The sequence below is a fragment of the Rattus rattus genome, chromosome 8 (assembly GCF_011064425.1).
Source record: "Rattus rattus isolate New Zealand chromosome 8, Rrattus_CSIRO_v1, whole genome shotgun sequence".
NCBI lineage: Eukaryota > Metazoa > Chordata > Mammalia > Rodentia > Muridae > Rattus > Rattus rattus.
The window spans coordinates 57,690,224-57,701,847 of NC_046161.1; the positions used below are offsets into that span (position 1 = coordinate 57,690,224).

Sequence of the window (11,624 nt, forward strand, 5' to 3'; positions counted from 1 at the left end):
CCAGGTAAAATCTTAAAGGCCATTGAATGCTTAAGTTTTCAGTTGCAATCAGATTCTCAAATATTTTCAATTTGTCAATGATATAGTATCATCTCCACTAAGTATCTAATGTCGTTTCCCTTTTTCCATATTATTTTCCCCTTCTCTACCATGATTTCCCCTTTTGGTGGAGATACTTATGTTCTTTTCAGAGTTAATTTATATTGTTAATATCCAGCCATAGAATTTGTGTTTGTGTACTCATTTTTATCTGTAATTTAACCTAGTTCTAGGAAATCCAGGGGTGGGGGTAGTGATTCATCTTAAAAAAAAAAAACAAAAACAAAAACAAAAAACCCCAAAACCACACACCCTAGAAACAAAGATTTTTGCCAGCATTTTATTTTAAAGGATCAAAAATAAATACTGCATATACACACAGAGAGGAACAAATTCATTGACATTAGTGTTTTCCAATGCACATTTTCAATACATGGCACCTTCATCTTCTTTATTTAGAAAATAGATTGTTATCGGTCCGTAACTGGTATGAACAGTCTCTGTGACTTTGGCAAATAACCAGGAGCCAAGTCCATATAATAAAGTTGGAATACCTAGAAAACAAATAAGCATGTTACTCAAGATCAGTACTTATTAATCACGTACTAATATATATCATGTTACGGATCATGTAACAGTCTTCAGCAATATTAACATTAGCTTTAGAAACAGGAATATATGACCCAACACTCACTATGACTACTAAAGAGCTGGACTTTATCTCTTTATGAAATGTAGTGGCAATTACAGGAGCCTAGATTTTTTTAAACCATTAGATAAGACTGATATAAATTTTAATGCAAAACATTTGCTTAATTCATTATCTTCAATTAATTATAAAGTAATTTTATATTCTTCTCACAAATAAGCAAACAGAGAATTATATCCATTAATTTGGTTGTAAATGTCCCTGATTATTGGCCTTAAGCTAAAATTACTAGGTCCACTAGTAATTACTAGGTTAGTCTTTAAGTTATATAGGAACACTGATGGCTAAAGAAATATTTGTATGACGTAGAAACTGGGTCAAACAACTGTCTTCAAAACCTAAGGCAAAACCCAACTTTTAGGAAGATTTTAGTGTTATCAACATGACAAAGAACACTCTCACTAGTAATTTTGTAATTGATTTGAAGACAATCTCATTTTATCTTATCTGCCTGGACTCAAATAGATCTCTGTTTCTCTCCTTTTCTGAACAATGTCATTAATAAGGTTTCTATTTTATTTTAGATTAACTGCTGCTTGATATATATCAAACTAAACACATTCTATATATAAATAAGGATTCATATGTATATGACAGCATGTTGGATGCAAAACTGACTTCCCTAATTCTTATCTTTTAAGGCACTTGTTTAAAATCAATGCCTAGTAACATATTAAAAACACATAGCTACACATATATGCCTGTATATATAAAACCACAGGCATACAGATCAAAAACAAATATTGTAGGCCCTATACAAGTATTAATTTTATTGCTTCCATGTGGGAAATGGGCAGAAAGAGACAATTCAAAAAGATAACTGTTCATTTGGAAAATCTCTTTCTAGTTAATAGAGAGACCAACATACACTCAAGACCGATCATACTGCTAATTTTTCTTCTTTTCCTGCAGGAATATCTTCACTGTGTTATGTTCCCTTTGAGTATGTGTGTTGGAATACTCTGGGATGCCAGAGATAACAGGAGAGGCATCACCAGCTGGCAAAGAGATGGTGGGGTTGGGGGAGCCAGATGCCTCTCATTCAGGCATTTTTCTAACTTTAGGAACATACCAAGTTTCAGTTTGGAAACACACAGAATCCCCTAGAACACCTATGGAATTTTCTACAGTGTACTGCAATCTGTGCCCTCATCATGCCCCCAAAGAACCTCAAATGTCTCAGGGGACTGTCATAAAAATAAATCCTCAAAAAGCATAATATAGCTATTTGCAAATTACTCATCCCAAAAGAAAAAAACGAAACAAAACAAGTGGTGTGTGGTGAGAAGGCAGATAGGAAAGAGAAGACCATGACAAGGTAGGCATAAGTAAGAGAGGAGTGTGGGGTACAGGTCCAAATAAGAAATGAATTCCAATATGACACCACCACTCCAAAATCTGAAAATAAATGTGAGTGAGGAATTTTAAAAGATCCTAGAAGGAATTATTTGTTTTCTATACTGAGAGTAAGATACACATAATATACCTTTTAAACCAACACTAAAAGTTGAGTTTAAGGAATGGTAGTGACCTTGAGAATTACATTTTATGGAATTTATCACAGCTTTCAATTAAATATTATTTTAAAGTATATAGTTTTAAAAACAAATCATACAAATAAATCCCCCCAGATAACATTTAAAAACTGATTAATAATTATTGGTTCAGTAACAACCTCAGGCAGGAGCCTCTATCAGTCTTGCTTATTGACGGAGGGCAGAGTTGATAAGGGAGTCAGAATTCTATAGTTTCTCTGCTGGAATGAATGTGGGTTTTTAGGATTTTTTTTTTTTTCACCTACAATGAGGAGAATAGTTCACAAATGAGGAAGATTTGGTTCCTCTGTGTTTTACAGATTAAAACATTTTAGTATTTCCAAAATCAAAAATTTAAGATTCCATGAAATAAAAAAATTCAGATTATTGGAGATAGAGAACACCAAAACAAACTTGAGAAACAGTTCTTTACATAATCCTTCATTTTAAGTTAACTGAACAGTAGGTAAACTACTCTCGAATTAAGTACGTAAAACAATTGGAACTTTATAGTAAGGCTCCGATAACCCATTCATTCCAATGGTGAGTTGCTTTCCTTAAATCTTAATCTATTTCCCAGCAGGGTACTCAGACTGCTAAACCATCAGTAAAATGTCAGCTTCACTGAAGGGAAGGTGGAGGAGAAAGGGAACAAATGAGTCAACAGAAATCCTTAGTATTCACAAAATGGAAAATTAATTATTCTGATTACTACTCATTTAGAAGGGAGGACAAAGAATAAAACCCTTTGTATTCCTACTCCCTACTAGGGGTTTGATCCAGATGGGCAAACTGTACCATCAACAACCAGGTTCCTGTTACTTAATGCATATTTCCCTTAGTTCAAACAGAAATTGAAAACCAAACCAAAATTACTAAATTGATTTTTGGTAAAGTCCAGCAAAGGATTTCAGAGTAAGCCCATTTGTGTGTTACAGCACGCAGGAACACTTTCTTTGCTGCACTTACAGAATTGCTAAGAGCACACACACTATTAAATCCCTATTTCACATTAAAAAACAAAAAAGAACCAACAACAACAACAAACCCTATATCTGTTGTTTTTCTTTGTGGGAAGATTTTCTTCTTTTGATGTCTTAATGATCTACAGCTAAAAAAGAAGCCCTTAATCATGGCAGGTATCTTTAAGAAAATGTTCATTTTGAACTGTGACACTATACAAGTGATTCAGCCGATATAGTTTACCTTTGGCTTGGCCTACTAGTTTTTTGTTTTTTTTTTTTTAAATTAATTTTATTTTTTTACAGTCTAGTCGTTTCCCTCCTCCCACTTAGTCCTCTCACAGTTCCTCATCTTATTCCTCCTCCTGGCCTAACCTATATCTCAGTATTTGGAAAAGAATGATTCCTGCCAATTCTGAAAATAATAAACTCATTTTCACAAGTCTAATTATTAGTTAGCATTTTGGCCTTTCCCATACTTTCATACTAACCTCAGGACTAGCTGACATTCTGTACAGTCGATCAAACAAGTTATGAGACACATTGGAGTAAAATCTCCTTCCTGGATTTTCCAGTATGACAATGGCTCAATCCCATAAGTGCTATGGTTATTATAAACAGAAATGCTCATGCTTTATTAAGTTTAATGAACTGTAGGATATAAGTAATAATAGTACGGCTACATAGAGTGTAGTTTTAATTTTGGATTTAAAAAAAACTATTTGGATTACACTGGTTCGGCTTCCTTGTGTAGAGTTTGAGTGACAAACCTAAGTCAATATTTTTTTAGCAGCTATTAAAAGGTCTGAAACATACTGAGGACTTGAATTTTCCCCTAATCTATAAAAATGATGTCACATCTACGATCCAGGATATTGACCCTTCTGCCATTAAACCAACAGAACATAAACATTTAGCAGGAGGACCGTGATAATTAGATTATCTTCGGGAATATAGATACTGAAGAGACAGCATCTTTTAAGTCTAGCACCTGAGAAAATATGACGTCTGGAGAGAATTGCCGAGATTTCACATAAAGACAAAGAAACTTTAAAAATAAGTCCAGTTTTTGTCTTCTAAAGGCTCCTGGTGTGAGTGCGGGAATGACTCCTGCTAAACAACTTGAAAGCCACTGTCGGGACTCGCTCCTTGCTGCCCGAGGCAGGGTCCTCCAGGGTGGACAGTGGCAGAGCACGACCTCAGGGGTGCTGCAGGCAGCCCGGTGGGGATGCGAAGGACAGTCCCTGGAAGCCGAGTGGCGTGCTTGTGGGCCAGCGACCGCCCTGGGCCGGAAGAGTGCCCCGGTTAGGCCGCCACTCACCCATGTTGATGACCTTGAGCGCGGTGAAGAAGCGGTTTTGCGCGGCCAGGTCTTGCCAGGGCGCCTTGGAGCAATGGTACTTGATGAAGGGGAAGCAGCCAGTGCGCAGGACGTGGTAGTTGGCGCCCGGCACCGGCCAATTGAAGTGCGAAAGGCCGAACTGGTCGTTGTGGACCGCACTGTAGGGCACGCAGAAGGAGGTCCAGTGCGGCAGGCGCCGCTGCAGCAGGTGCCGCGTCAGCACCTCCGAGGCGCGGGGCTTCGGGCGGGAGGCGGCGCCCGAGGCCCAGGGCCCCCACAGTAGCAGCCGCAGCATGGCCTCGTGGGCCCTCCGCAGGGGCTCCATGGCCAAGGCACACCCGGGAGCTGGCCCCGGGCCCCAGGGGCCGCGCCTCTAGGGGCGGGGTCAGGAGGGCTTGCGCATGCGCCTTCCCCACAACCCTAGGCCAGGGCGGGAAACACCCAGCGGGCAGTGGGCGGCGGGCGGCGAGCTGCGCGCGGGTGAGAGCGCCTTGAGGTGCGGCGCGTGCGCACTGCTGCCCGCGCCCTCGGGCGGTCGGGAGGGCGGAGCGACTGCGCAAGTCAGAAAAATTGTCACCTCTGGCCTCAGGTAACCGTGGAGCAGGGAGAGAACGTTAAAACAATCCTCCACAGCGACAAATCCCTCCTGGCTGTCGGGCGCTGGGCTCCAGGGAGATCCCCAGGGACGCTGAGGAGCTGGAGGTGTGCTCAGGAAAGTGAGCTAACACCAAGGCCTGGCTTTTGCCCCGGCTGGGCACGTGGTGACTTCGGACTGCACTTTTGTACTGATGTCCTCACAGTCGCGTTCACTGTCCAGACTGAGTCCTAGATAGTGCAAAAGAAAAAGGGTCCCAAGCCAGATGTGCTTGCCTGCAATCAACAGCACTGAGAATGCTGAGGTGTGAGGAGTCGGAGGCCAGCATGGGCTTTATAGAAGAGCACTTGTCTCAACCGCCTTCCTGTCTCCCCCCCCCCCAAAAAAAAAACTAAAAAGAAAAGGAGTCCTATGTTTTCTCATTTAGTGCCCTAAAGCTCAGAGAAACCAACCTCCTGAGAACACAGAAAATACCAGGACAGGATATGACAGTCACCAGCCTTGAACAATCCTGTTACCCACTGTAAGGAAATTACTTACAGTTATTACTGTAAGGAAAGCATTTCTCAAGCTTCATGTAGCATACAACCTCGTGTTTAAAGTATCGTTACTCTTATATGTTCTCAATTTATGTGGAGAATGAATAAATAGGATGAGGTTTCTGGAAAGTACCTTATGAAATAATTATGTAGGAACTATATAACAATTATTTGCTGAAAGTTCAAGAACGATGTGGAATAGTGTGATGTTCAAAGATTTATTTTATGTATACAAGTGCTCCATCTTCATGCACATCAGAAGAGGGAATCAGATCTCCCATTACAAATGCTTGTGAATCACCATGTAGGTGCTGGGAATTGAACTCAGGACTTCTGGAAGGGCAGCCAATGCTCTTAACCACTGAGCCATCTCTCCACCAACATTTTTTTTGTAGTCACCAGTTTTGAGTTAGTGAACATTGAGTTCATTTCACAAATATGTGGAATGTCAAATATTATAGGGGTCTTGTAGTCATGCAAATAGTTTGAACTTTATAAGATTCCTTATTAGATAATGATTTTTATAGAAAAATTAGGGATTATTGAAGGGAGGCAGGGAGATGCCACTAAACTGTCATTTTCAAAGTAAAGTTTTAAAAGCAGTAGAGTCCTTTTTAGACAAAATCTGTCACAGCATTCCAACATATACAGAAAATTATAAACACAATGTGTTTATTTCGTTTTTTTTTTTCAGGTTTTTTTTTTTTTTTTCGGAGCTGGGGACCAAACCCAGCGCTCTACCACTGAGCTAAATCCCCAACCTGTGTTTATTTCTAAACATTTATAAATTAATCTTTTTAATAGTAGTTTCATAGGTAAACTGGCACAACAAAAATCACAGCTAGTTTGTTGCTTGGTTTTGTTGTTTTTGAGTAGGGAGGGGATTTACTAGAAGAAAGTCAGGAACATAAAATAATAAATGTGAAGTTTGCAAAACCAGACTCAGAAAGTGGGACAGAACGGAGGGATCCTGGACAGTGAAGACATGCAGGTGAGGCTAGACCAGGGGCTAGCATAATGAGGACCAGTCAGCCCCACTAGCACTGCACTTTCAACTCTGGTTTGTTGTTTTGTATTGCAAGACTGACAATTACAGCTGCCATTTTTCCCCTGAATCTTTTGCTTTGGCTGGATATTATTCAGAAAAAGTCTAATCTTCCCAGATAAACTAATATTTTAATAAAAGACTTTTGTAATGATTTACCTTAAAAGTGAGCACATGATTCTGTTCATATATATACATATATATATATATTTAAATGGCAACAAGAGATCAATTATGAGGACTACACTAAGAGATTAATTATGAGAACTAACTAAATTAACCTAACATCAAATTAATGAGTGGTCAGTATGCATTATGTTAACTGTGAACATTACAGATTTTTTGATGCTATGAAAATTCATTTAAAAATGAAATTGAATTAAACATATATGTGCTGAGACTCTGGGATACAGTATGTCTGAGAAACTCTAGGTTCTGTAGCATGTGAGATTAGACAAAAACTACTGATGCACATAACCAGGTGTTACATAAGTTCCCAATTTTTCTCATCATGAGAGCTTTGAAAAGGGCTAGTGAACAGAAGAACTAATATAGGACAAGGCCGTTTGACTTTCCCTCTCTTTTCTGATGTAAGTTCTTCCAATGGAAGCCGATAGATGGTAGGCCATTCTTCCTTTTAGAATGTTCTACAGACCATAAGAAATATGTCAACAAACATCTTGTTCATTCCACTAATTTGCCAAAATTTGGGAACCTTGTAGCCATGCAAATAGTTTGTTGCATATATGTAGCTAGAATACTGTCCTAAAAATCATTAAGGAAAAGGTAACCCAATATAAAGAGAGAGAAACGGACATATCAGAAGTGAAGACTTCCTGGTATGCAGCAAATGGGTAAAAGGTGCATAATTTCAACCATCATTTGAGAAGTAGAAAATAAAGTCACAGTACACAGTACATCACACACCCTTGGAAATGACCAAATTAGAAAAGACAGAAAATTCTAAGGGATAGGGAGCAAGTTTTTCCAAAGTGGAACAATTGGAATTTTTCATTTTTACGACTTATTTCTTCATATTTTTGATGTTTGTGTATTTTGACTGCCTGTATGCACCATGAACATGTCTTGTGCTGGTGGAAGCCAGAAGAGGGCATCAGATTGGTTGGGAGTGAAATTACTGCTGTTCAGGAATCATTGTGATGGGAACTGAACTCTGATCCTCTGAAAGAGCAGCTAATGCTTTTAACCCTGAGCCATCTCTCCAGCTCTTAATTGGAATTGTTATTACACTGCTGGCAGTCTCTCTGGCAATGTTTTGTTCTCCCCCCTGCCCTGTGTGTGTACGTGTGTGTGCATGCCTATGAGTGCATGTGCATGCACGTGTATGTGTGTATGCGCGTGTGCAAGTGTGTGTTTGGATGTGTGTATGATAGCCTTGTTACATTTCTCAGGCTGACTTTGAACTTGCTATGCTTTCACCTCAGCCTCACATACACGGCTTTGACAGATGTATTATAGGTGAGTATGTGCCTTATGACACAGACTTTGTACTACTACCAGGTCTCTACCTATAGTGTTTTATTTGACCTACCCTAACAAAGTGTCATTCAGTGGCTGGTTTTAAACAAAAGAAATTTATTTCTAATAGGGGCTGTACAAAGTATTGACCAATTCGGCTCCTCTGAGGGTTTTCTTCCTAGCTTACAGATGGCCTTATCCTGGTATCCTCCTATGGACCTACTTTTTACAATTCTTGTCAGATTTCAGCTCCACTCTGGTGAGTTCTTTTAACCTATAGCACCTCTTCTCAGGCCCTATTTCCAAATGCTGTCATGCTCGGATTAGGTCTTCAACATACTAGCTTGGGTGTATAAGGAGGGGAAACACATTCAGTCTGTAACAATATCTAACATAAAGTGTGCATGTATGTTCTCCAAAACATGTACTAGAATATTCATAGCATCACTATTCATATTATTGATATTTAACCTATGAATTACACATATGTTCATGTTTTTCTATCTTATTAGTGTTTTAGTTGTTTGGGGCATATTCACACCTCATGCATCCTAAGCAACTGTTCTACTATTTTTTTTTTTTTTGAGTGGGACCTAACCCCATGGTCTTGCACTTGTAGGGCAAGCGCTACCACTGAGCTAAATCCCAACCCCAACTGTTCTACTATTAAGCTTACATCCCAACTATTATTGTTAGTGTTTATGAGGGAAAAAATTATTAGAAACAATATCTCTTTAGACCTAATCTTGTGTGTGCGTGTGTGTATGTGTCCATATTATTTATTTTCATGTTGTTGTTGTGGCTTTTTTTGTTTGCTTATTTGTTTGTGCTTTGAGACAGGTCTCACTGTAGTACCCAGGCTGACCTCAGACCTCAGAGCTGAAGCAGCCCTGCCACCTCAGCCTTTCAGGTAGCTGGAATTATAGGTGTACATCCCTACATCCATTTCTCATGTTGTTCTTAGAACCTTACAGTGAGAGCCTGACTTACTCATGTAAAGCAGCCCCCATCACCTGAACTTAGTTGTCCACGGCAAACAAGAAGAGAGAGTGTGGTATAAGTTATTTAGAGAAAGCAAGATGACATTTACATAACTTATTAAAGTCTAATATTAGAATTGCTATATTTATTTTTAATTAATTACCAATTTATCTATAAATTGATCTTTTGATAAATATATATGTATAGGAAAAAGAAGATACAGGATTCAGTACATCTGAAGTTTCAGAGATTTTTAGGATCTTGTGAAGTATCCTCTATAGATAAGCAAACACCACTGTATTGTAATAATGTGATTTAACATAGATCAAGATTAGGATGTAGATTTTAATTCCTTACATTCCCAGAGGAAAAATGAAGGAAATCATGCTACATGCGCATATCAACATATCAGTAAAAGATGGAAGACTTACAAATATAAGATTAAGATGTTTATATTTAAGAATGCAGGTACAGTTTCCAGTTTGGAGCATGATGACTTTCTGGTTCGAGGAAGAGGTATGGGAATGATTGTGTCCAATTCTTATGTCAGCATAGTTAGAACATAATCTCAGGTAGGCAAAGTAGATTCAGGTCCAGCCTTCCTCGGCACCCAGATCTGCTAAGTGGCTCAGCGCCCTCTAAGCCAAGCTCAGCACTAAAACCAGTAGACTTAGCTACCTATACAGCCAGATGAATGTCAATTTCTCTGCACTCTCGACAGTGGCAAACACTGCTTACTGCTCCATCAGACTCACGTCATCCTGTCACGGACAATACTGAAGGCTTTATACAAGGTTATCTTCGTGGGAAAAATTGCTAGGAAAGAAAGGGAATGCTGTATGCTCATCTAGATCTCTATGTTCTGAAGGCTCCAAGGAGTTGGCTGGTTGCCTGGACCACTGCTGTAAAGAGTTACACGAAGAATTACTCTGGCAAAGTAAGACACTGTTTCATCTGAAAATGCCAGTGGAATTTTACTTCAAGAACCTTTACTGACAAATCATAAGTCAGTGGATACTCTGTTATATTTCTATTATAAAATGATTCAGGGCCCCTTTAAATGGAAAGCTCCCTTAGGGTAGTTTTTGTTTATATTCTTGTTGTCTCCCTCCACTGTGATATAAACTTTCCAGTCTGAGGATATATGTGTGATAAAGATTTGGGACCCCAGTACCGAGGAAAGTACTTGGCATATTTTAGATAAAAGTGAATATAATTAGATTGAATAATGTTGAAGGAACATGGGAAAGGAACTTATACTATGTAAAGCTTTAATCTAATATTAAAATGTTAATTTAGACTGTCGAAGAAATTAAACTACAAAATAGACACAAAATGTATCCAAGATCATCTATCAAAATCAAGTATAAAAACCCTGGCCTCTGACTACCAGTGAGCTTTTTGTTAAAGTGGTTCTACTCCCATTGCTTAATGTAGGTGTTTGTGTTCTGAAATCTGGTGGTAAGATATGTTTATAACTTTGTAAGCCAGATAACCATATGTGCTCATACATAATGGAGTGCATCATATGGGCATGTTCCCAGGATTGCAAGGCTTCTTACTATATAGTGTTTGGGTTGCCTCTGAAAAGATGGCTAAATGAAGCCAGATTCACATTATGTATGGATCATAGGTATAGCCCTGGCTTCTACAGGGAGCCTTATTTTTATAAACAGAAATATTTATGAAAAGTCTATAACATTTTTGTAACATGAATCGTTTTCAGATCGAATCCTGAGGATGTTTGGCTCCATTGCTGATCTTCAACTGACAATGGCTTTTAACACTTTAGTTCTGTCTGTGCTCTCTCCCCAGATCCACTGTCAAGTAGTTAATGATCTATAAACAAATACTTCCCTAAAGGAGTGCTCTATTTAAAGGGGCCCTGAATTATTTTATAATGGAAATATAGCACAGTACCCACCGATTTATGATTGGTTAGTAAAGGTTTTTGAAGTAAAATTCCACTGGCATTTTCAGATAAAACAGTGTCTTAGTTAGGGTTTTACTGCTGTAAACAGACACCTTGAGCAAGACAACTCTTGTAAGGACAACATTTAGTTGGGGACTTCCCACAAGTTCTGAGGTTCAGTCCATTATTATCATGGCAGGGAACATGGCAGTATCCAGGCAGGCATGGTGCTGGAGGAGCTGTAAGTTCTACATCTTGTTCTGAAGGTAGACAGAAGACTGCCGAAACCCACTGGAACGTGACTCAATTCCTCCAACAGGGCCACACCTACTCCAAGAAGGCCACACCTTTTAACAGTAACACTCCCTGGACCAAGCATACTCAAACCAGCACAGGCAAGATTTTTACTTTTATCTCTCATCAAACGATGGTTCCCATGGTTTCCCTTTGGAGAAAAACTTTCAAAAAGTTGATATGCGTGTATGG

The 11,624-nt window shown here is 39.0% G+C and overlaps 1 protein-coding gene across 1 annotated transcript; it reads right to left on the reverse strand.

Moving 5' to 3' along the window:
• Positions 1–363: 363 nt before the first annotated feature.
• On the reverse strand, positions 364–5,001 carry C8H15orf61 (chromosome 8 C15orf61 homolog). The gene is made up of 2 exons (XM_032910281.1): positions 4,567–5,001; positions 364–593 (listed from the first exon to the last, which is right to left on the reverse strand). The coding sequence occupies exons 1-2, from the start codon at positions 4,910–4,912 to the stop codon at positions 466–468; spliced, it is 474 nt and encodes a 157-aa protein (XP_032766172.1). The 5' UTR covers positions 4,913–5,001; the 3' UTR covers positions 364–465.
• Positions 5,002–11,624: the final 6,623 nt, after the last annotated feature.

Coding starts and splice junctions, on each gene's coding strand:
- C8H15orf61 (XM_032910281.1), bottom strand. CDS start 4,912: ATGGAGCCCCTGCGGAGGGCCCACGAGGCCATGCTGCGGCTGCTACTG. Junction 594..4,566: donor GCTCAAGGTCATCAACATGG/GTGAGTGGCGGC, acceptor TTTGTTTTCTAG/GTATTCCAACTTTATTATAT.